This window comes from Varanus komodoensis, unplaced genomic scaffold (assembly GCF_004798865.1).
Source record: "Varanus komodoensis strain SLA01 unplaced genomic scaffold, ASM479886v1 scaffold34_1, whole genome shotgun sequence".
Taxonomy (NCBI): Eukaryota; Metazoa; Chordata; class Lepidosauria; order Squamata; family Varanidae; genus Varanus; species Varanus komodoensis.
This window is the reverse complement of record NW_025335854.1, coordinates 231182-256632: the sequence shown is the minus strand read 5'-3', so window position 1 is coordinate 256632 and position 25451 is coordinate 231182. Positions and strand designations below refer to the sequence as shown.

At 42.9% G+C, this 25451-nt stretch overlaps 1 protein-coding gene and 1 long non-coding RNA gene across 5 annotated transcripts in view; one reads left to right on the top strand and one right to left on the bottom strand.

The window, feature by feature from the left end:
• Positions 1-25451, bottom strand: part of KCNT2 (potassium sodium-activated channel subfamily T member 2) — a 231858-nt gene that overhangs the window by 93536 nt on the left and 112871 nt on the right. For all 3 annotated transcript variants that reach the window (XM_044439322.1, XM_044439323.1, XM_044439324.1), the window contains exons 7-8: positions 23473-23556; positions 19246-19340 (exon numbers count right to left, since the gene is read on the bottom strand). In XM_044439322.1, coding sequence (XP_044295257.1) covers positions 19246-19340; positions 23473-23556 — 179 coding nt within the window. The remainder of the gene's footprint in view (positions 1-19245; positions 19341-23472; positions 23557-25451) is intronic.
• Positions 16826-19684, top strand: LOC123027949. 2 transcript variants are annotated; one of them, XR_006415598.1, is made up of 3 exons: positions 16826-16894; positions 17183-17369; positions 19532-19684. It is a non-coding gene; the product is annotated as an uncharacterized LOC123027949 (long non-coding RNA). The 2 variants fall into 2 exon arrangements; XR_006415599.1 differs by having other exon boundaries at positions 18114-19684.

Below are 25451 nucleotides of genomic sequence, written 5' to 3'. Positions count from 1 at the left end.
ACATGCATAGCGGAATCAGATGAAGAAAACAATTGGGTGGAAAGACAGGTAAGATGCAAAAAACATTCAAATTATCTCTGTGTGATTCAGTTGCTGACCACAGTGGCATGGGCTATTGCCATGGGTAACTGGCTCCCACTCTACTGAAGCAATGCCAGGATGGGTTCCAATGGAAGAATATGATTGCTTAGTACTTTGTGGACTGCACTCCATCAGGTTTATTATTTCATCCTACCTTCAGGGTGCAATCCTAGGACATCCCAGGAAGCAGAGGTATCTCAGACCACACGTCTCATGGGCAGACCTCTATCTCCACAGGAGAAGCCCACACTGGGGGTTTCTTCACTATGGCAGCACTACTGCTCCATTGCCACTGATTCCTCAGAGAGACACCAGTTTCTGAGAACCAGAAATATGAGAGAGAGAGAGAGTCTACCAGAAGCAGCAGTGTTGAGATGCCTTCATCCCACTGGGAATTGTGTTTACTATGCATACACCAACAAAATGATGGGGTTTAAGAATCCTTCCAACTGTAAAGAATATTCCTTCAGTTTCTTCACATAGCACCAATAGTACAGTATAGATTATCTAGTAGCTCTCTAAGAAATTTTATGACAGAAACACACCTAAAAAAGGACAGGGAAATCAGAAGAAATCGAGAGCCCCTCTAGTCCAACATTTTACAGGGAGGAAAAAGAAAGATTATACCACATTGGATTATGGGTTTTTTGGGAAACTGAGAAACTAAACACAACGGATTCTAGAACCTTATAAAGAAAGGAAATTGAGTGGTTTCTAAGGGTAGCTTTGTCCATTCAAGACATTAATGAAAAGCCAGATTCCAATTTGAGAATTTCCTGCTTAGGTGACACTCGCTTGCTTTTGATTGTAGATAGATAACCCCAAAAGATGCTTAGCTCTCCAAAATTGATAACAAGGGACTGCAAGCTTATATATACAGAATTTCTAGGGAGTGATCCTACCAATATTCACAAACCCCTGAACTCAGAGGCTTATGAGATTCCAGCGCAGATTGGTGAGAATGGTAGAAGCAATCTTGACCTTCCCATGCTTTCTGCCCTGTATTCAAGCTGGATGGCCAATTTCAGCATGACTCTTTCTGTGTTGGGTGTGAGGTGGTGGTGAGGTGGGACTGGAGCGTAGGATGCCAGCTCTGAGGTCAGCCCTCTGTCACCAGTCTCAGATCCAGGCATGCCAATCATCCTAAGGCCCGTAGATGGTTTTCAGGAGCCGTGGTTTCACTCTCTGTGTCTGATTCCTTCAAAAGTAATTTCATCTGCCAATTCAATGATACACCATTCTGAGTTCTCAGAAGGCTATTTGAAACCTAGCGAGTACAAAGTCATCCATAGTTTTGTACTGAATTTATTTCTTGAGGCTCAGTGTTTATTCAAAGAAATGCTTTGCATGACTTGCCTCTTTTAAATCCCTTGTAGAAGGCCTTTTAAAATACCAGGGCCAAAATGCATTTGGCTTTATTAAAAATATAGTTAGGTTTTCTTTCTCTGCAGATCCTCAGCCATATTGCCTGAATGGGCGGGGAGGTGGGGTGTCCAGAGAGTTTTTAAAGCAGGAGTGGGTAACTTGTGGCCTTCCAGAAGTTTTGGTCTGCAACTTTCTAGCCTGCCTAGCCAATGGTGAAGATTTATGGGCCTTCTAGATGGTTTGGCTTATATTTGAAGGGCCACAAGTTGCCCACTCTTGATCTGTAGGACCCTAAGTTTCCTTGGTCCCCCCAAATGCCCAATGCAGCTTGAAACCTACTTTAGGTCTGGGGCTCGTCCAGTTAATCCCTGCACAACTGGTATCAGTGACAAGGAGAATTAAAAGAAGTGGACAATGATGCTCAAAACAGACAAAGACAAACAAAGAGCAACTTTCCACCCAGGCTGAAACACATCAGCAGGACATTGGAAACTATACCATCGAGTGTTTCCTCCATGGTATTTATTGTTTTATTATTTAGTCTTACTGCTACAGCGATTTCATTGCATGTCCATTGTATTTTTTCTGTTGCTGTGAGCAGAGGGCTTCCGCTACTGGGTGGTATAGCAATATTAATATTAATAGTAGTAATATTCTGTGCTTGTCACAGGATTGCACTGTAAATTTTATCTATTTATTTATAGCTTTTATATTCCATCCACTGCAAGCACTTGGGACAGTTCTACAATAAAAGCAGCACAGAATAAAATGGAGCGCAGCATCCAAAACTTCCAGTAAATAAAACCCACCTTAAAACCTATTAAACATTAAAACAATGGGAAAAGAAAAAGGGTTTTCCCTGGCACCAGAAGGAATAAAGCACCAAATAAAGTCAGTGCCAGGTGAACCTCTCTGGGGAGCGCATTCCATTTCCATTCCAAATTATGCCCCCTAATAATACATTTATTCATCCAAATAGTGCTAGAAATTGTTTTTTCCAGGCTGAACATCGAACAAGAACACTACTGTTCGAGATTGTGAACACAACAATTCATTGCATAATTCACTGCAAACCCCAGTTCTTGGATATGTGCTGGAACCTTGCAAATGATTTCCAGAATGATGGCTAACATGTTGCTAAAAAGAGCTAAAAGGCACTTTAAATTTCCATATTGTCCCTTGATTTTCAAAACACTATTTGGTCTTTGTTTTCTGCCATGAACAAATAGTAATGGAGGAGAGGAAGAAAGCCATGTTAGTGTATTCATGGAGAATAAACTGACTCATCCCAATGGCTGTGTACTTTTTCCAGCATCAAAGGTGTGGTTCTCTATACCAATTATTGGGAAACAAGAGGTGAAAGGTATTACATGCTTGTGTCCTGCTGCAGGGTTCCCAGAGGCACTGAAAGAACAGAATGCAGGAATAAATAAGCATTTGGTCTAATTCAGGGCAGCCCTTCTATGTCAGCTCTGTACACAGGATTAAGTAATTCAGACAGATGTGGAAGTGTGTATTGGGCAGGATGTGGAAGTGTGTATTGGGCAGGATGTGGAAGTGTGTATTGGGCAGGAGGAAATACTGCGAACACTGGAGATTACACATGTTAATATACTACCTGAACTTCGCGGTGATGATTCATTATTTACTGAAGTCTTTATCTAATTCCCGTAAAGAGAGGTTTATATTACATGTTTACACAAAACTGCTGCCAATCTGTTTTTCTTCAATGTAACACAGAAAAAATGATCTGGAACAAGTAATACCATATCAGTTTGCACTTATTGACAAAAAATAACACAGGGAAAATGAGGCAACAAAATAAGCAGGTGACTAATTCTGCGCAAGGTATTAATCAGCTCCCGTTTCTTCTGAGCCTTCATAAAGTCACTTCAGTTGGATTGCAAGTGGAGGCCCTTGGATCTTGTTCCCTTGAACATGGGATTATTTATTTATTTATTTTATTTAAAACATTTCTATGCTGCCCCCATTGCAGCAAAGCCTCGGGGTGGCTCACAACAAAAACAAACAAAAGCATATAAAAATTATATAATAAAAATATTAAAACCCGGAGCACCTCAGCTTAATTTTTTTTAAAAAAAAACCTACATAATAAATTAACAATTAAAATAAGTTTTAAATAAAAAGGTCTTAGCCTGGCGCCGAAAAACAAATAATGACAGCACCAGGCGGACCTCTCTGGGGAGCGCATTCCATAGGTGTGCGCTCCCTATGGAAAGCCCTCCTCCGGGTACTCACCCTCCTAATATCATTCACAGAGGGTTCCTGGAGAAGGGCATCTGTTGCTGATCTCATGGGGCATGAGGGCATATATGGACACAAGTGTTCCTTTAGATACCCAGGGCCCAAGCCGTTGAGGGGTTTATAGGTCATAACCAACACCTTGAATTGGGCCCGGACTTCAATCGGGAGCCAGTGGAGCTGATGGAGAACTGGGGTTATATGAGAACAACGCCCAGTCCCCGTCAGCAGCCTGGCAGCTCTATTCTGCACCAATTGAAGTATCTGGACAGTCTTCAAGGGTAGCCCCATGTAGACCACATTGCAGAAATCTAATCGGGAAGTTACCAACGCGTGTATCACTGTCGCCAGGCAATCGTTCTCCAGGAAGGGACGCAGCAGATGGATCAGCCGAAGCTGAAGGAAAGTGCTCCTTGCCACCGCCGTCACCTGGGCTTCTAAAGACAGCTCAGGGTCGAGGAGCACTAAGCTGTGAACCCTGTCCCTCAGAGGGAGTGCAACCCCATTTAGGACAAGGCCCAAGTCCCTCATCCTGAACCACCCACCAACAGGACCTCCATCTTGTCTGGATTGAGCTTCAGTTTATTGGCCCTCATCCAGCCCATTATGTCGGCCAGGCACCGGTTCAGCACAGCCACTGCCTCACCTGCATTGGTGGAAAACGAGAGGTAGAGCTGGGTATCATCAGCGTACTGATGATTCCGCAGCCCACACCTCCTGATGACCTCTCCTGGATTAACCCTGGAATTGCTTTAGACTGGGAATGTCTGAGGACAGTTTGCCCGTGCCTGGTTTGAGTAATTTTTCTCACAGCTTGTGTTTCCTTACCAAGTGGCCCAAATACAAAGGAAAATGCTGCAGCTGCTTTTGGAAACATTCCTCTCCATCTAAATATGGCTTATGTCTTCCTTGGATTGACATGAGAAAAGGAACTCTCCTAGACAGAGACTTGTGGACTACTCATGGAGTTTTGGCTATTGGGAAGTATAAAATGCACTGAAAGAAATACAGAAGTGTAGTGCATATGAATCTATCAATATTAGCGCCTTAACCATAAACCATAGCCCAAGACGGGCTTTTTAGGCCATGGGCCTTGTTGGGGAGACGTGAAGGACCTCATATCCTGGGCTAGCCTGTGCGAGAGAAGAATGAATGCTGGAATTCTTATGGACAAGAGGTCAGCTATTTCCCCCTTAGGATATCAGGCAAAACAACTCTGCAAGGAGGATGATCCATTGTCCTAAGACACCTGGAAATTACCTCACCTATAGCACCTAGCAAACCCATACAGGGAACTCAGAGAAACAATATTTAAAGCCATCAAGAAGCCATCAAGCAAAGCACCCCTCCCCAAAAGGAGCCAGTGGCTGCCAAGGAGGAGGGGTACTTACTAACAGCAAGATTGGGAATGTGCACCTCACTATAGTTCTGCATGGATGTGCAGCTTTCTCATAAACTGATGCCTGAGGAGGGCTTCAGAGATAGATACATCCACCTGAATACCTCTCTCTGGGTGAAGAAGAACAGCACAGGGTTGGACCTGATGGCCTTCCTAGCTCTTCCATCAGTACTATATTCTGACTCTATGTGGAGATAACATAATAGCCAAATAAAATAAGGGAGCAGCACCACTTCCAACAATTCATCCCACTGTAAGAAAATCAGTAAGACAAAGATGCCACATCAGCAGCTGTCCTATTGGGTGGTTTCCTACCAATAACTAGTGTTTACTAGTTATAAAGTAGTGTTTATAGGTGCTCATAAACACACCTGTATTATTGCTAGCTAAAGGGTTTAAGCATGTGTTTACTTGATACTGTTTCTGTAAGCAAATGCAGATGATTACTGGTGTCATCAAAACTCAGCTTTACCCAGTTTGAAGTACCAATTTGTCTGTCATATATGCTGGGAAACAGTGTATTTCTAACATTATTAATGTCTATTGATGTCTATCAGATAGGCTTCCCTGTCTGAGAAGAATGTCACTGGCCATATTCAGGGGAAAGACAAAGTTATGTTTGTTTCACTCAAAGAGTTGAATATTCAATGACTACTTTAAGATGTTTACTCTGTAGTGTATGGAGAAGAGCACTTCAGGGCTTTAGCTATCTATAACCTCTCTCCTACAAGTAATTCCAGAACAGCCCATTTTGAGAAAAAGAGAAAGGGACAGAGGGAGAGAGGGATAGAAAGAGAAAGGTGCTAACATTCAAATAAGCAACTATCTGTGCAATATCTTGATTTTCAAAATATATTCCTAACAATTGTACTGATGAGGAACATGATATTATGTAGCAATTTTTCTTTCATACAGTTTAGCTCTCTATCTTGTCACTTCAGATTTAAAATGCACGAAAAGAAAGAGAAGGATTGGCGCTGAAGAATGTCTTTACCCTCATACCCCATGGAAGTTGCTTTGATGACATAAACATCCACAGCATTCCATGGAACATTCAAGTTCCACAATCTGGAGAAAATGGTTATGATAAGGAACGTCTAAATCTTATAAGAGTTCATTGTATTTGTTACACATTTCTTTCATACTTTTTTTCATGCAGCCTAACACAAATCCCCAAGGTAAGTTCGAAATATCAAAGCATAACAATTAAATCTAACTATGAATACAACTTGAATCAACTTAGCAGCATTCTTAAAAACCCAGTGTGGCTTCTTTCAAATAGCTCCATTTAGAACTAGTGGTTAAAAGTCCATCGAAGTCATGTGATTTCTAGAAACTGCAGTTATCTGAAAAGCGTACAAGGTTAAGCGAACCACTACAAAATAAATATTTGTAGAAACCTATTGTGACCATTTGACATATGCCCACAGCTGTTTTGTTAGTAAATGAGATTGCACAAGAGGTGGGAAAAATAGGCCAATGTTTCCTGCTCAGGTTTGAAAGGAGTGAAATATGAAGTGGAAAGCAAGAGAAAGAGCAGAGCCAAATTCAACCCTACTTTTTCTCTACTCCTATGAAAATGACATCATATTTGACTCAGAGGTCCTGAGAAGAGAGTTAAAAATAATTCTGTAGTCAGGATTGGTTTTCTAAATGAAGCATATTTATAGAAGCATAGCGTTCCCCATGAAGTAACACTGGAGGTCATCTAGTCAACCCCCTGCTCAATACAATATCTGCATCTACAGCGTTTTTGACAGATGGTTGTCCAGCTACCACTTAAATACATCCAGCAAAAAAGAGCTCATAGTCCCATCTGTTTCCACTGTCAAACATCTCATACTTTTAGGAAGCTTTCTCTAAAGCTAAGCTGAAATCTGCTTTCGCATAATTTCCTCCCAGTGTTACTAGAGAACAAATCTGTTCCATCATTTGCTTAATAGCCCTTTGGATATTCAAAAATCCAAATCATTTCTCCTCTTAATGAAAGAATGTTAGGTCAATATTGAAAAAAAAATGATACTGTGAAAGATTTTACATACCTTAGTTCAATCAATAATTCAAAGGGAGACTGAAGTCAAGATATTATAAAACTATCCAGAACAAATTAATTGGAAGAAACTAACTAGAAGAAGAAATTAGAAGAGTGTTTTCTAATACTGCAGGAAGAACCTATGCAGTACAGTAAAAGCTGCTCTGAAAATACTTGGAAGGAATAAAGCACTTGGAGTAGATATGGTACCAATGGAATTAGATAGAAGGGCAGTCATGAAGGTACTAGAAAAATTGTCAAATGTAAGAACATTTCACTGGAGAACAAGACCAAGATTATCCACACCATGGGTGTGAAAGCTAGACAATGAAGAAATGTGACAGGAAGAAAGTGATACATCCAAAACATGGTGGTGGAGCGGAGCTTTGTGGGTACTCTACCTTCGAGCCCTTCAAACATTTCAGGGGTAGAATTAAACCCCTTTGTTCCACAGGAGGCATGCACCTTTGTTCCCTCAGTCACATCTTCCTCCTTTGTCTTACAAGCCCAAGCAATGGGCTTTTGAGCTAAAAAAAAAGGGAAGTGAGCTCTCCCCTAGTCTTTGGCACAAACCCATTGCAGAGAAGAGGCCAGGAGACTCTGAGGTCTTCTGAGATGTGGTGCTCAGCTCTCCACTGTCACTGAACAACCCTTCAGAACAAGCCTTCATTCTCTCAGTCTTTCATTCCAATTGAATTGAATTGAATTGAATTTATTTATTTATTTGGAATTTTTGTATGCCATCCCATTCGCATAAGCCTCGGGATGGCATCCAACATTATAAATAAACAGTGATACAGACAAGAACATATAAAATCTGGATTCATCCTGGCTAAAAGATTTTAAAACCAATACATAATACTAATAATTATTAAAATATCATTTAAATAAAAAGGTCTTGGCCTGGTGCCGAAAAACAAATAATGACAGCGCCAGGAGGACCTCTCTGGAGAGCACATTCCATGGGCATGGCGCCTCCACAGAGAAAACCCTCCTCCGGGTTCTCACCCTCCTAATATCTTTCATGGAGGGTTCCTGGAGAAGGGCCTCTGCTGCCGATCTCAAGGGGTGGGAGGGCAAATATGGACACAGGCGTTCCTTTGGATATCCAGGTCCCAAGCTGTTAAGGGCTTTGTAGGTGATGTCCAGCACCTTGAATTGGGCCCAGACTTCGATGGGGAGCCAGTGAAGTTGGCAGAGGACTGGGGTTATATGAGAATAACACCCAGTCCCCGACAGCAACCTGGCAGCTCTATTTTGCACCATCTGAAGTATCCAGACTGTCTTCAAGGGCAGCCCCCCATTGAGCACATTACAGAAGTCCAATTGGGAAGTAACCAGTGCATGTGTCACTGTCGCCAGGCAATTGTTCTCCAGGTAGGGACGCAGCTGATGGATCAACCGAAGGTGAAGGAAAGCGTTCCTCGCCACCATAGTCACTTGAGCTTCCAAAGACAGCTCTGGGTTGAGGAGCACTCCCAAGCTGCGGACCCTGTCCTTTAGAGGGAGTGCAGCCCCATTCAGGACAAGGTCCAAGCCACCTACGCTGGAGCCCGAACCACCCACCAACAGGAACTCCATCTTGTCTGGATTGAGCTTCAGTTTATTGGCCCTCATCCAGCCCATTATCTCGGCCAGGCTCCGGTTCAGTACAGCCACTGCCTCACCTGGATTGGTTGAAAAAGGGAGGTAGAGCTGGGTATCATCAGTGTACTGATGATTCCGCAGCCCATACCTCCTGATGACCTCTACCAGTGGTTTCATGTAGATGTTAAATATCAAGGGGGACAAAATAGATCCCTGCAGAACTCCATGGCATACCTGCCATGGCACAGAGCCATAGTCCCCCAGCACCACCTTCTGGAATCGGCCATTGAGATAGGAGCGGAACCACTACAAAGCAGTGCCTCCTACTCCCAATCCTGCCAGCCTATCCAGAAGGATACCATGGTCGATGGTACTGAAAGCTGCTGAGAGGTCCAGGAGAACAAACAGCGACTCACTCCCCCTGTCTCTCTCCCTGCACAGGTCATCATACAGTGCGAGCAAGGCAGATTCAGTACCATACCCGGGTCTGAAGCCAGACTGAAATGGGTCCAGATAATCAGTCTCATCCAAGAGTGCTTGGAGTTCTCCTGCCACCACCCTCTCTAACACCTTGCCCAGAAACGAGATGTTGGCCACCAGTCTATAATTGGTGGCCATCTCTGGATCCAGGGACGCCTTCTTTAGGACTGGCCAGACTACCGCCTCCTTTAGAGGGGCAGGTACCTGGCCGTCCCTCAGAGAGGCATTGATGATCTCCAGGATCCAGGCCCCAATCCCGTGTTTGGCTTTGTTCAGTAGTCGAGATGAGCAAGGGTCCAATAAACAGGTGGTGGGACATACTTGTCCAAGGACCTTGTCCACATCATCAGGCCGCCATAACTGAAACTCATCCAACAATGTTGGACCAGATGGCAATATTGGCACCTCCCCTAAGTCCAACTAGTGACGAATCTGAGCAATTTTCTCCTTAAAATGCTTGGCAAAGTTGTCACAGCGGGCTGTCAAGGGCAGTATGGGATCTTTCTTAGGGCCTGGATGTACCAGCCCCTGTACCACCCAAAAGAGCTCCGCTGGACAGCACTGTGAGGAGGCAATGGAAGTGGAAAAGAATTTCTTCTTCACCCCCCTCACCACCACAGCATAGGCTCGATAGTGAGCTCGCAAGTGTGTTCGGTCAGATTCATCCCATGATTTCCTTCACCTCCGCTCTAGACGTCTCCCAACCTGCTTCATCACCCGTAGTTTGGGTGTATACCAGGGGGATGAACAGGCTCTGCCAGGTGGGAGAAGTTGCTTAGGAGTGATCATGTCAATAGCCCTGGTCATTTCCCCATTCCATAGTTCAACCAGAGCATCAACATGAGCGCCAGCCTTATCAACCGGAAACTCCCCCAGAGCCTTCAGGAATCCATCTGGATTCATCCGGCTCCGAGGGCGGACCAATACAATAGGGTCCGCACCCTTACAGAGGGAAAGGCTGCTATCGAGCTCAAACCTCACGAGAAAGTGATCTGACCATGACAGGGGAGTCAGACACAAATTCCTCACCCTCAGATTCCCCTCTTCCTGCCCCGTCGAGAAAACAAGGTCCAGCATGTGTCCGCGTTCATGGGTCGGGCCTATTTATTTATGGATTTCTATCCTGCCTTTTTCCTACAAAGGGCTCAAGGCAGCTTACATCATTCTCCTCCTCCATCTTATCCCCACAACAACAATCCTGTGAGGTAGGTTGGGCTGAGAGTCTGTGACTGGCCCAAAGTCACCCAGTTGGCTCCATGGCTGAGCAGGGACTAGAACCCAGGTCATCTGAGTCCCAGTCCCATGCTCTTAACCACTACACCGCACTGGCTCTCAGTGACATGTTGAGACAGCCCCATGGCCGTCATGGAGGCCATGAAGTCCTGAGCTGCCTCGGTCAGAACTGTCTCGACATGGAGATTGAACACATGGAGATCCTGGGGGTCCTCAACACCAGGTCTGAGACAATCTCCGTCAGCTCAGGCAGGGAGTCTGTTGGGCAGAAGGGTGCACGGTACACCAATGGAATCCCCAATGTGTCTCAGTCACCCAACGCCAAATAGAGGCGCTCTAGACCCAGTCTCGAGAGAACAGGAAGCCCTGTGAGGGAGATGGAGGCTCGGTAAATTCCTATAGCAGTTCCCTGTATCAGAATGTGCCCATTTTAGTACGAATCAATGAAGGAACCAACACAGACTCAGGAAACTTGATGAACTTAATTTTAAGGACATGACCCTGTCTGGCTGACACTTTTTAAATAAATAAATACTGGGAGATGTAGGACTGTTAAAAATGTCTAAACATGCATAGGATTGTTCCTTGAATTCATTAAAGGAAGTCTATATGGTCAAAAAACTATCACCAGATTGATAAGTGTTTCAGTAAATTTGCAATAATGTGCAAAAAACGTTTTCCCAGTAAATGCCAGAAAGCAAAACAAGCAAAACCTGCCAATTATCAGCACCTTGGCAAATGCCAGCCCTTCTGATGACTTGTCAGCAAAATAACATTCTGACTGATTGGCAACCTTATGTGCCCATTAATGTGTAGCCTCAACCTAAAAGCTCCACAACATGTCATTCTTAGAAGCATAATGTTCTTTTTAAAGTATGTATTACAATTGGTTACGAACAAATAGAAGCCACCAAGCACTGAGACAAATATAGGGCTGGATGGTGGAACTAAGCTGCAGACCTAAATCCAGCTGGACGTAAGCATGCAACAAACCCATTTATTTCAAGGGTCAATTTTTGCACATACTTGATTTTTCCCCATTAAAAGGAATGTGACTTAAAACCACTCAATCATGTCTAGCAGTGACATTAAACTTCTCTTAAAATAGAATCTCTCTGGCCGCCCATTCTTCCCTGGCCCTTATTCATTTCCTGTTAAGTTTAACTGACATATTTAAGACAGTTGACACTTCTAATTATTTCTGATGACACTAGACCACCCCCCACCCCAGATAACTTGCAATCCTAGACCCAATGTTTCTAGGACAGAAGGTATGTATGGATGAGGAGTCTTCCTTCTTTCTTCCCTTCCTTCCTTCCTTCTTTCTTTAGGCAAACATTAACCAAACATTTTAAAATTTAAAAATAAGAAACATGGAGGAAAGTACGGGGCAGACGAGACTCTGCAGACGACTCTACTCAAGACCCCTGAACAGAAAAACACTGATCTGGTTACTCTGAAAACTTTCCAAGGGAACAGGCCTCTTGGAAGCTACCTGGTACCATTCCTGGCATTATATATCTTCCTCAGCAAGCTGGGAGGGGAATTTTGTCTGCTGCTGCACTGACCTTGACTTCCTCTCCCAACAGTTCGTCTCCATCTCAGCATGGACCCTTTCTAAAGAAACACTTTTTCCTTCATATAACACTCAGTTCTCAGGGTGTGACTGTCCTGGAGCCATCTTTGCCACCTGAGGTTCAGAAAGCCTCAGTGGAACAGGATGGCTTGTATCAGCTCCAGCTGATGGTCCAGCTATGCCCCTGTAGGGACAGGGATACCTTAGTTTCGTAATCTATGCTCCAATCTATGCTCTCTAGCCAAGATTACCGCACAGGCTGCCCTTGAAGACTGTCCAGAAACTGCTTGCTCAAAATGCAGCAGTCTGACTAATAACCAGGATGTGAAAATCTGAACGGGCAAGACCAATTTTGGTCTCCAAACAAAGGTCCTGGTTTTCACCTAGACACACATTACTTGGGTCCACAACACTTTAATTGAGCTCTCGTCCAGCTACAGTGTCCCAAGCCACTATGACCCCTTTCTCAAAGTTCTACCTCTGAGGGATGCTGGGTGGGTTGCAATGAAGGGGAGGACTTTTTCAGGGGAAGCTCCCCCCACCCAACTGTAGAACCACCTTCCCATTAAGGCCCACCTGGCATCAAACCTGCCATTCTTTTGGCACCAGGTTAACACAGTCCTCCATGCTAAGGCATTTAATGGCTCAACAGGTATTTTAAACAGGTTTATTCTGTGTTAAATATTGTTTTCGTTGTAAAAGAAATTTCATTTCTATAATTTGGGAACATATGTTTTATCATATTATGTTCCTGTTTTAAAAACTGCTATAAACCATCCAAATAGCTTCATTTATTCAATGTTACAGAGACAAAGAATGTTACAGAGATAAGTAATAGTGGTAGGAGTAGTAAAAAATAATAATAATAACTTCCATACTGGAGAAAGACTCTTCTTGATCATGGGAACTTTCTCTACCTAGGTGTCATCTCAATCATTTATTATAACTCTAGGCTGCCCTATAGCTGTATAAAAGTTAAAAACCTGATGACTGGATCTTATATTCCCAATTACTGGAATGCATCTAGTATTTTTAATTAAAAGCTTACATTTATAAAGCAGAGTAATCACCTAGCCACTATAAGGAGTTTTACAGTTTCTTAAAAAAACAGTCAGATACAAACAAGAAGTGATCAAAGAAATAAAAAGAAAGTAACAGCTGCATTCCAATGATTTCACTTAAGAGGAGTGTGGAAAATCTTGACTCTGTGCCTGGATTCCAAGCACAAGCAACCTGAAGGGTTTCAGTGGACAGTCATGACTCCAGTTGTGGTGGTTTAACAAAAAACACTTTGACCCAGGGCAGACAAGACTCTATGGCATGTAACCTTGGGTCCTGGAACAGGATTTCCCCATCAGATCTCCAAAGACTAGCCTGCTCAAATGGGGGCAGATCCTTAAGAACGCCATTTCCTCTGTGGTAAGCTATGTTGAGAATCATACTGCTACTCTTTTCCTTTTCTTTTCAGAATCAAGAATACTCCCTGTCCTGGACATTGCCACAAAGACAGATAAAATTGGTATAGGATTTTTTAAAACATTAACCCCCATCCACAAGCCTCTTATTATTCCTTTACCAGTATCCCATGGAAATTTTCCTTTCTCTCGCACTGTTTCCTTTCCATCAGACTTTTCAAAATAATATGTTAGGCAAACTTACAACTTAAAACATGATTACTCCAAAATACATTCCACTGAATTCTATGGGACCTACTCCACAGTAAGTGTTTCTAGGATTGTACCCTAGACACAACTACATAAACCATACAGGTCAAGTGTTCTATCACTGAAACATGATAATTTAGGTAAAGTACTCATCCCAAACTCCAACTCAGAGTACGACTGTTGAGACAATATACACTAATGTTTTTCTTGCACTTATACATAAGCTTCATATGTGATCTTGCATACATGTTTTAAAGTAGGGGTGCGCAACTTCAGACTCTTTAGATGTTTTGGTCTACAAGTCCAAGCATAGATCACCATTCACTGTGCTGGTCAATGTTACAGAAAACCACATGCCAAAAGATCTAGACATCCACAAGTTGCTTTCCCCTCAAGGCATTGGCAAATGAAAATAAAAGCAGGCAAAGATTGCTGTGGACCAGGAGTGCACAACATTTCTAGCCCAGTAGGTTGCGAGCTGCGGATCTGGGACACATAATACTTTCCCAGTTCCAAAACACCTCCCTCCACTATCGTAAATATTTTCCTTTCCTTTTCTGCTTAATTTGAGAACTGTGCTCCCTTCAGCTGCCAGAGAGCAGCACCAAAAGAGAGGGCCAAAGCCCTCCAAGAACCTCCTCCAGGAGGCACTGCTCTCAGAGGTTCCTCCTCTCAGAGCAATGCCCCTGGTGTGAAGAAACAGGGAGTGCAGAGAGCATAGTCAGAGCTGGCAAGGCAGCATTTGCACTTGCATTTGAAGGAGTGCTTTGTAAGATAAAAGAGTACTGCTACACTGTGGTAGTTAAAGATCACACGGGCATACTTGACCCTCTTTAAGCACAATTATTGTAGAAAGACAGGACAGAAGTTATTATAGTAAGAGGATGATGGGAACAAAATTGTGATGGTAGGAGCCAAGCAGTATTATTTCCAGAGTAAACAAGATGAACTAATGATCACTTAGTCAAGAACTAGAGTCATAAGTATATGTTGTAACATGAGTGGAATAGCACTGAGGAACATAATGTGTTTATGTGCTTCAGGACATGAGCACAAACACACACACTGAAAAAACAAACCTGGACTGATGCAACCATATTCATTACTCAGAAGGACAGACTGCAGCTAGTTCATTGCAGCAGTTTCTAGATATTGATGAGCCTATCAATAAGACTCCTCTTCCTCCTCTTCCTCATACTCACTTCTTGCTTTCTAGGGGCCATATACCACTCAGCTAGGTGTACAGTCCTTCTTTGATTAGGTTTCTAAGACCAACTTCATATACCACCCAAATCGTAATATATGCTGCTTTCTTTCCCTGCACCCTACATCACGCTGGGAACATACATGATGAAGAGATGGTATGCAAGGGAACTGTTCATGAGGAAAATCCACATAATAGGAATGCTTCTAATTTGGAGTTAGTGGTACCAGCCTCTCACACAATGTCCACATTTTTTTACATTACCAGAACAGCATGAGATACATCCACAAGAAAAGATCATCCATGTTATTAAGTCATTTGTGCACCAGTTCCGAAACATTAATCAACAGGTCATCCCCATATTCCTGACCTTAAAGTTTTCTGCAGACCTTTGTCCCTGCAAGATTAATATAAGGATCCGAAAATAGACATACCTTTCTCATTTGGCACCTTGCACCAGCATAACAAGAACTGAGCTCAACTGTAAGCATTTATCTGGATTTAGAAATATGGATAGCTGAGATGCTACAAAATGGATTCAGGACAAGATGCCATTAAAGAGCAAAGCTCTATTTTTGTTGCACAGTGTTTGCTATGCACCCAAAGAAAAGGCACAGTAAAAATCAAAGCTGCTGTCTTGTATCCTCCTACATGTATTCTTTTGCTTCTTTTCGTTTATTGTACACTGCTCTTCTGACTCAAAGGATGTCTTGCTAACAGCTTGTCCTGCCACTTTACTGAAAAATCAGAGGCACAAATTGGATTTTGCCTGTCACTTTCACCAAAAACTATTCTGATGTTGCCATTTAGCTGACCGCCTGGCCAACTATTCATGAATGCAGGGTACAATCCCTCTTCACTTTTCTGAAGTTTTGCTAATACAATAGCAGTAATGCTAGAAAAGGAGTATCATTTTCTATTACTGTCACGACAAATGATATGCTATTTTTAGAAAGGCAGCGATAAAGGAGTTGGCATTCTGAAAGCACAACCCCAATCCTAATTGCCATGGTACAACAAAAATGTTCGCGGTCTGATCCTTGTTTGCACTGTTAAAATGGTTATATAAGGGGAATAAGTCACACACAGGTAAGGCCTGTCCCACTTTCAGAATCATATTCCCAAGTGCTTCTGCTGTTTTCTTTTCAAAGGATTAAAACACAGTTCAATATTCCAACACACTATTCTAGCTATTGTTCTGAGGCAAATTACATGTACCAAGAAAATTAAAATGAAAAAGTACAAACGACCCATTTTAGAAATTATAACAGCCTATTTGGGCCCATGACTTGGATCTTTGATTGCTCTCCCAGTCACATCACTGGAAAGATTTCCACTATACCCTCTTCAGTCACCCTTGCCGTATCCACAACATTCAAAAGCATATTTCCTGGGAGGAAGGGACAGGGATTCTATCAAGTTTATAGTAAGGAAGTTAAGATTCACTTTGAACAGAACTCATGTGGTCCAGAACAAAGTCTCTGCCCAAGACCCATAAGACTGGAATCTGCTGGGCTCCAAAATGACCAACGATGGAGATACAAGTTATAAATTCTTATTCAAAGGCAATAATATGGTGAAGACTACACTTTTTAAAAGTGCATGAACATCTCTGTTGTGGTTCAGGAATAGTTTTTAATCCCAAACCTCAGCAAAATGTGTCAATTAACAGGCTATTGTATAGCAGATTTACCTTAGAATGTAGCAGGGAGTAATTTAGCTTACTTAGAGCATGCTAGTGTGATAGCTAAAGAAATGAACGGCCTAATCCATGAATTCACCTCAGGACTTCAGACACACAGCCTCACCCATGTTGCAACTGGGGAACATTCCGTCCAGGTTACAGAATTATGGAGTTAATGTGTATGGGAAGTGCTTTGAACTCTCCGGAGAGCTAAGGAATAATAAAGAGTGAAAAGCAGTTTGCTAAATCAAGCCATCCATTTCACTGAGAATTTAAATTGTGCCCATGGGGCAGCAGGTGACAGTACAAACCGTGCTGAGCAAGAGGGTGAGATAAAACTGTGCTCAACTTTATTGGCTGTCGCTAACACAGAGTGTGGCCTGCACAGGACAAGGATTAGGCTCTGTAAAGTGCTGCTACTTTCAGATAAGTTATCAGCCTGCCTGCTGGGGAAAACATAGGCAGATGGAAGGCGAGGCTCAAGCCAGCTTGGGCATGGGACAATACTGTGGCCAGGCTTGCCAGCTCGAGGACTGAAGCATGTCTGAGACAGGCTACAACTGTGTAACACTCCCAAATCCTTTCAGGATTAATGAGGACTTCACTTTCTTCTAGGGATGCCCCCCAATGTTGGCCAGAATGGATGTTGGGACAAAAACAGAGAACATCGAAATGGAAAGAGCAACTAAACCATTGTCGCAGGCATTGGAGGTGACCCCACTGCTCTGTAGACCTATTGTGAGTGCTGGCAAAATATCTCCCCAGCTTCAGCAAGTGACTTTTAGCATGCCACCATAGCCAGGTAAGTGGCAACAAGGGCAGAAAAGAAGGACAAGAGGATGGTCTGTCTGGGGTTCAACTGAGCATGTTAATTTAGGACCCAGGAGAGGCCTGGCAAGAACAGTGCCCCACCCTTTGAGACCAGCTGGCCCAGCCAACTTGCCTGCTGGTGGAGTAGAAACCAGAGTGTGGATGCAACCAGAGCTGGTGGAGCATGGAAACCATGCAGCTGCCAGATTGCATGGCCACCCTAGGCATGGTGCCATAAATCTCTGGCTGCCATCCTTCTCTGCAGTGATGCAAACCAGGCTCCCAGGTAAGGGAGGACTAAAGGGGTATCCACGCTTTATAACAGGGATAGGTAACTTGTGGGCTTCCAGATCGTTTGGTCTAGAACTCCCAGCATCCCTCATGGGATGGACTGGATGGGACTGATGGGATCTCTTGGCTTGCCTCAGCTGTATAAGCTGACATGATAAAGGAATTCCAGGTTTTCATGCACATTCTCATGCAATCACTATGTGAAGTAGAAGCAAATATCAGTACAAGAAAATAATATTTGCTGGTGGTGAAGATATAAAAATAATGCATGGAAAATCCAAAGAAACAGCAACATAACAGCCAATCAATAGAGAACTCTTTTAAGGAATACTGAATATGATGTCAATTAATACTGCATGCCATTACAAACTGATGCATTTTCTTAGCTAGTAATTGTGCTGTTGGGTATTTTGCTACTGCTTAGTATGTTTTTCCATGTTTATAGGGGTCAGAACAAGGGCAGAATAAAGTGGCACATAATTAGCCGCTATCTGCAGATGCTGAAGGCAGCAATAATTGCTGCAGGTCAATTTGCCATTTTCTTCATCTTTTTCTGTCAGCTACCAAAACAGAGGCTGCACCTGAACATTCTGTTCTCTTCTAAGCAGCACGCCCCTTCTTGTCAATCACAGACTCTGGCAGGCTCTCAAATGCTTTTGTTTCTGACAGCCAAGCAAGCTTTAGCAAGAGGAAGAGACACTTTTTGCATTCTAGCAGCCACTTTAGTGGGACATTAGAAAGGGAGAGAGAAGGCCGTCCAGTCCCAAGAAATGTGAAAAGCACATGCTCAGCACTTGATACTATGCTTCACCCAGCAGAATGAGGCTATACAATGTGTGTAAGTGATGCTTCTGGGTAACAGTTTGTGCTAGAACAGAAGACGTGAGCCGACTGGAGCTGTGGGTCAGACTAGATGGCCCAGGAGATCCCTTCTGTCTTACTCAGTTTCTATGTTAAAACCTAAACTTGAAAGTAGAAAGGCAAAATGTCTTAGGGCAAAATTGCTGCAGTTTTTATAGAAAGCAAATATTGAATTTCAGATTTAGCCTTTTAAGGTTCATTATCTGGGCTTCCTGGTTTCAGGAATCCAGTTCCAATCCAGAGAATCACGTTTCATACCATCCAAATATAGACCACTTCATTAATATTTCCACACCATTCTCTAGCCATTGATGTCTGTAACATTAGCTCTAATTCAATGCTAACGATGAATGAAGAATCAGGTGTGCCTTGCTAGGTATTGAGCTTCTGAAGCTTCCTGGAACTGTTGCTCGCGCTCGCTCGCGCTCTCTCTCTCTCTCTCTCTCTCTCTCTCTCTCTCTCTCTCTCTCTCTCTTTCAATCTCTCATCTGCAAAACATTGTGTTTTACCTGTTTCATGATTGGTACTGTTGCATAAGCTGTAACACTTTCACGAAATGGAAGTGACTGGCATTTTCTTTCCTAATAGAAGATTTAGCTGCCCTCTATATTCACTGTCCCAAACATGATCTTCAGTAAAATGCAGTTAAACTTCTATTTGAAACTAGTAACCCAGGAATCAGAATAGTAGCATTAATAACACCACATTTGACTCACCATGTAAAGATAAGACACAGCAACGTGGATATTAGAATCAGAACTTGGTTAAACATCGCAGATTGTGTACGTTGGATGGCTCTATGAAGATCATTCTAGAGAAATATACAGCATTTAGATACGATATGAATATTAGATAGCTCAATAAAAGTGCTGCATAGAGCCCTTAAAATGAACGTTTGCAAACTATATGACAAGCTTACAACACTGTAGCATTTGCACACATTGATTTTATGTGTAGATTAATTTGTTAAATGTATAAATAAAGTTACATGTGTTAATAAAGTTCCCTTTCAGTGAGGCACTCAAACCAAATTACAAAGAAGAAAAAGATGAAAGAGGGGCATCAATAAACACTAGTAACCACCAGAATAACCAGGAAAAACAAATGGTAAAATGCTTGACTGCTACAATAAATTACACATCAGAATTTCCTTCCGAAAGAGGTGCACCTGCACCCACATTATTTAGTTTTTGTCAAGACTTTTTTATTTACCATTTGTTTTTAGGACTATGTTTTATTTAGTTCTACTGCTGGTTTTTATTGTTTTATTGTTATTTATATTGTTGCTTATCCTCCTGTTTGCACTTCATAGTACACTTTTTATTGTGCTATATAATTGTGATTTTAGCCATCACTGTTTTATCTCTTCTTTCTATCTGTATCACTGTATCATGTTTGTGATGTGAGCCACCCAGTAAGCCCTATTGGAAATGGAGTGGCATTCAAATACAATAAATAAATGAATAAAATATTAAAACTAGCTAGCCTAGCAATGGAAGCAGCAGTTGAACCCCTAGTGCAGCTAAAAGATAAAAAGCTTTCTGAAACAACAAGTCTTTATGTGCAATCTTACAGTGCACAATAACTCAGAAGTCATTAAGTTCAATGTGAGGGTCACTCCCTAATAAGTGGAATCTGCAAATAGACTTCACTGTGCATAGGGATGGTGGATACATTCTCAATAGATTCAGTGAGTTTGGATTTCTGTAACTCTGGCCTGCAGTTTCTGCTGTTGATCGGCTTTTACTAAGCCAAATGGAGTGCACAGACTTGCAGACTAGGTGTTTTTATTTAAGCATGGCGGCGGGGGAATGCAAATATGCATTTGCAAATAAGAATGAAATTCTCTTGCAAAGGGTGAGTAGCCAATGGAGTGGAAGGTGCCTAAAATTCATGAAATGCAGGCAGAATGGATGTCAGAAAACCCCTCTCTGTGCTGAGTAAGACTTCTTTCTGACTAGGGGTGTTGACAGCAGAACAGATTGGTGGAGGAAGGGAGGGGGGCTCTGCAGACCTTCCCAGGCAGAGAGTGCCACTGAGCAGGCATCATCACCAGGAAAAGCGTCCTTGTGCTGTTTACAGATAAAATTCAGAAAAAGGAAGGCCAGAATACCCAGGAAACTATAAGGGATGGGAAAATGCATGAAAGAAGGAGCCCCTAAGATAAACACAGGACTCAGCCATTCAGGACTAGTGGAAGTGGGTTATTTTTCCAGCCCAGGGCTTGAATTTCAATCTGTGAAAGGCCTCAGGGGGCCATGTTCCATTTGTGCACATGGCCAAAATCTTAGGTTAGATTACTACAGTGCACTCTGTGTGGGACTGCCCTAGAAGGCTGTTCGGAAGCTGTGGCTTGTGCAAAATGAGGCGGCCAGATTAATGACTGAGAACAGAACATCAGAACATATAACACAATTCTGGCCCACTTGCTTGGGCTGCCAATATGTTTCTGAGCACAATGCAAGGTGCTGGTTTTAACCTATAGAACCCTACATGGCTTGGGACCTCAATACTGGATGGAATGCCTCTGCCAACCTCAGTCTATCCACACTCCTACGAACTACATCTGGAGTCCGCTTCCAACTGCCACCTCCAAGGGACGCCCAGAAAGAGGCAACAAGGTTAAGGGCCTTTTCAATGATGGCCCCCAATTGTGGAACAATCTCCCTACGGAAGCCTGTGTGGTGCCAACATTGTCCTCTTTTCTGCGTCAGATTAAAGCTGCCCTCTCTACCTAGGCATTTAATGGCATTTAATGATATACGATGAATTATGTCTACTGTTTTAATTCAGTCTAGTTTTTAATGAAGATATTTTAGATGTTAAACTGTTTTATATTTTTGCATACTGGGTTTTTCTTTGGTTTTAAATCTGCACAATGTGCAAATATACTGTTTTTTTTACTGTACCTGTATTTTTATGACTTTTATTTAAAATACAAACAAAGAAACAAACAAAATGTGGTTATTTCTGATTCCAGGACTACACGAGGCTTTCCACCTGTCTTTAAGTAAATATACAGGGCTGAATCACACATCAGCCCTTTCAAAGACATTACAACATGTCATGCCTCTTCATGAGTACTCAGAAGAATAAGTAGCAGGTCTACCTAAAGTAAGCAGGCAGCACTGAAGTCCATAGCAACATCTTTCCCAGGCCTTTGCTCCTCACCCCTGCAAGGAAAAGATCCTGCTTCCAAGGAGATACTGATGCAAGGTCTTGGTGCTGACCTATGAAGCCTGTCATGGCCTGGGACTACAATACCCAATGAAGTGCTCTCCAGGCATGACCTTTCAGGACACTGTGTTCATCCTTGAAGGCCCTCTTCCAAGGGCCTGGTCCTAGGGAGTCCCAGAAGGCAACAATGTGGGGGAGGGTCTGCTTGATGGTGCCTCCCCCCAGTTTGGAATGATTTCCCTGACAAGGTTCACCTGGCACCCACATTGTTCTCTTTGTGGTGCCAGGTTATTACCTCCTCCTTCTTTCAGATACCAGGCAACACAAGGTGAGGTCTTGACGTTGTTAATAGTTTAAAATTGTTTTTCGATAGGTGTGTGTCTCCCTGTGTGTTGCATGTTTAGATGTGGGTATGTACACTGTTTTTAGACAGTATTTCTACTGTTCTCCTCCTTGTAAACTGCTCAGAGAGCTTCAGCTTTTGGGTTGGACTGAAATGCAATCAAGGAAATGAAATGAAAGGATTACACATAAGAGGTTTACCCTGCAGGGAAGAGGGGGAAGGCTCTGGGGAACAAACTGGCCAGCCAGATGGGGGGCACCAAAAGTGTTTCTCTGGCCTGTGATTGCCCCCACTCCTTCTTTAAAGGTAACAACCAGCCCCTTGACCTGGAACTAGAAGCAAATAAGCAGCCAGTGTACCCAGAGTACAATCTGAGCAATATGCACGGCTGGGATCTCCTTTGCACAAGACACTGCTTCTGCACCTTCCGGGTCAGCCCCCAGAGAGCAAAATACAGTTATCCATCTAGACGTTTCTTGATGCACAGATGACCATCACATGACTGATTTCCATGCTTCCAACAACCCTCTGAGATAGGATAGTCATCTCTGTTTAATGACTAGAGAACAGAAATTAAAGACTGATTGGGCTGCTCTACAAGTTCATAATTTAAGTGGAAGTCCTTGAACCCAGGCTGAATTATGCCACTACGTACTGGGCTGCAGCAATTCTATCATCTGTAGTGCATTTCAACGGCTTAACTGTTCTAAGTTATTATACAGGGTCTGACATCTGCAAAACATTCAGGAAATGAGACCAAGAAATTCCGTTAGCAGCATCATTATTTCAAGGCTGGCACTTTTGTTGCATATATTTAGGCTCACTCTCCAATTTGCCAGTTGGCTGAAGGCCCCAGTGCCAAATATGCCAGGCAGAAATGAGTGGAGAGTTGTTCTTCAGGCTTGTCCCGATATTGTGCTTTTTATGATCTACATACCAGGGCAGTACAGGAGCCAAGTATAATTGGTATTTGCTAGGCTGGGACCTCAAAGAATTCTCAGTTTTAGTTATCTGGAGCCAGCAAAAAAGAACCAAGAGCTCTCAGGGTTTAATGCTCAACCAAATGTATATGTATTACATGCATAGTGGAGGCATTTAGATTCCTGAATACAGAATCTAACTGAACCACAGGGAGGTAGAACAGAAAGCTGGAAATGCCAACATTAAAACAACTCCGACATTTGAAAGGCAATTCAGAAAGCAATTAAGCTAACATATTTGGATTTACACCAATTTACTCCCATAGATTTTCAGAGGCTCTGCAAAGGTTTCAGTTTAAGTATGGTGATTTAAGTGGACTGCAGACCAAGCTCTGTGTTCCTAGTTGCATTGACTCATACTGAGAAAAGCAAAAACAACAACAAAAGGTTTAGTTTTCCTTGAATCAATTCTCATATGAAATCATGTTCCTTATTATACTTACAATCATATTCTCCAGAGCATGCTTGGCTAGCCAACAGTTTAAAAATACTGGGATAAATAAATTTCTTAATGCAGGCAAGAAAATCTGAAGAAAAATACAGAAATGCATTCAGTGCATCTTCCAAACTATCTCTGTCAATAAATCTGCACCCAGAATAAGTAGTTTCACTTTAAAATACCAAATTTCAAGCCTCATTGCTTCCCTGCCTGACAGTAACAAACAGGTAAGGAGAATACACCCGAGCAGAAAAAACTTTGACATTTAATCTACTCTATTTTCATCCTAGTCCTTATCTCTGATAAAGGTTGCAGTCCAAATCACAATCACCAGGAAGTTTCAAGTCCTTAGATTGCCCACGGGTTAACAGCGCCAGCTACTCCCCAATTTTAAGGCTGGTTTAGTCTGCTTGACTTGGGATATGCGTGTATAAAGGAGAAGGGGGAGTAAGGAAAAGGTTGTTACAATGCACCTTTGACACTGAGTGCTATTCAAGAACTAAACTTCAGAAGGACATTTTTCCAATCTCAGCTAGCAATGTAAAAGCAAAAGCTGTGAATCGTTTTTGGGGGAGGGGGACTTTTAATGAAAATTGAAGAGAAAATACATTAGAGTCCAAATAGTGTCAAAAGTACATGCTTAGTCCTAGTAATAAAAACTGGTCACACCAGTTCAGTTGATTCCCACCAATTATGAAACCTAATTTTCAGTTGTTTAAGACAATTGAAGCTTACAGGCTTCAGAGATGATTTACTTTAAAACAGTTTTTAGGATGATTTTAAGGGTACAACTTTCTCAAGGTGGTAAAGATGATTAAAATATCATCTTTATATATGATTAAAATATCATCTTTATCTTTTTAAAGTCTTCATCCAGAAGACTTTAAACTGTGCCGGGGGGTGGGGTGTTCAGGCCTCCCAGAAATGTGTCTGCACATTTGCACATGTGGGGAGAGTAACAGGGCTCTGGGAGCGGGGTTTTAGAGGTACTGCAGGGACCGGCAGGACTCCTACAGAGAGGGGCCAGGTATCAGGGAGGATGGGAGGAAAGAGGAGGCTGGGAACTCCAAGGAAAGGAAGCAGTGGGAAGGTTGAGGTGCATGTACACCAATACTAGGAGCATGGATAATAAACAGGAAGAACTTAAAGCTCTCCTGGGAATAGGAGGGTATAACCTGGTGGGAATCACAGAAACTTGGTGGGATGAAAGGCAAGTCTGGAATGTGAACATAGAGGGTTATCACCTTTTTAGAAAGGACAGGAAGGGAAAGAGGGGTGGGGGCATGGCTTTATACATCAGGGAAGGGATAGGATGCGGTGAGATAGAATGCAGCACAGATGGGGATCCGGTAGAGGCAGTCTGGGTGAAACTTAGGGGTTTTGAAAGCGAAAGAGACCTGAAAGTGGTCTGAAAGCGAAAGTGACCTGAAAGTATGTTCTTGCCCTCCAGGTCAACTTGAGACCCTGGATGATGTCCTGACAGGCCAGATTCTAAGGATATCTCAGGGGAGAGACACAGTAATTATGGGAGATTTCAATCTCCCAGATATTAGTTGGGAGACTCACTTGGCGGTGACAGCCAGGTCACGTCGCTTCCTAGAAGCTATTGAGGGAGCATTTTTCACACAGAGGGTCCAAGAGGCGACGAGAGGGGGAAACATCCTTGACTTGGTCTTGACCAATAGGGAGGAGCTGATAGATGAAGTCCAGATTAGGGGAGCTCTGGATGCGAGTGATCACTCCATCCTTTACTTTGAGATTAGGGGACTGGGGACGTGCAGCAGGTCAAGCACTAGAAGCTGGGACTTCAAGAGGGCCAACTTTGGCCAACTGAAGGCCAGACTGGGGAAAGTCTCCTGGGATAGGTTACTAGAAGGTAAGCGAGTTGAGGAGGGGAGGATGACATTCAAAATGGAGGTTTTGGAGGCACAAGCCTTGACAATACCTCTAGTTAGTAAGGTGGGGAGGTGGAGGAGAGCGCTG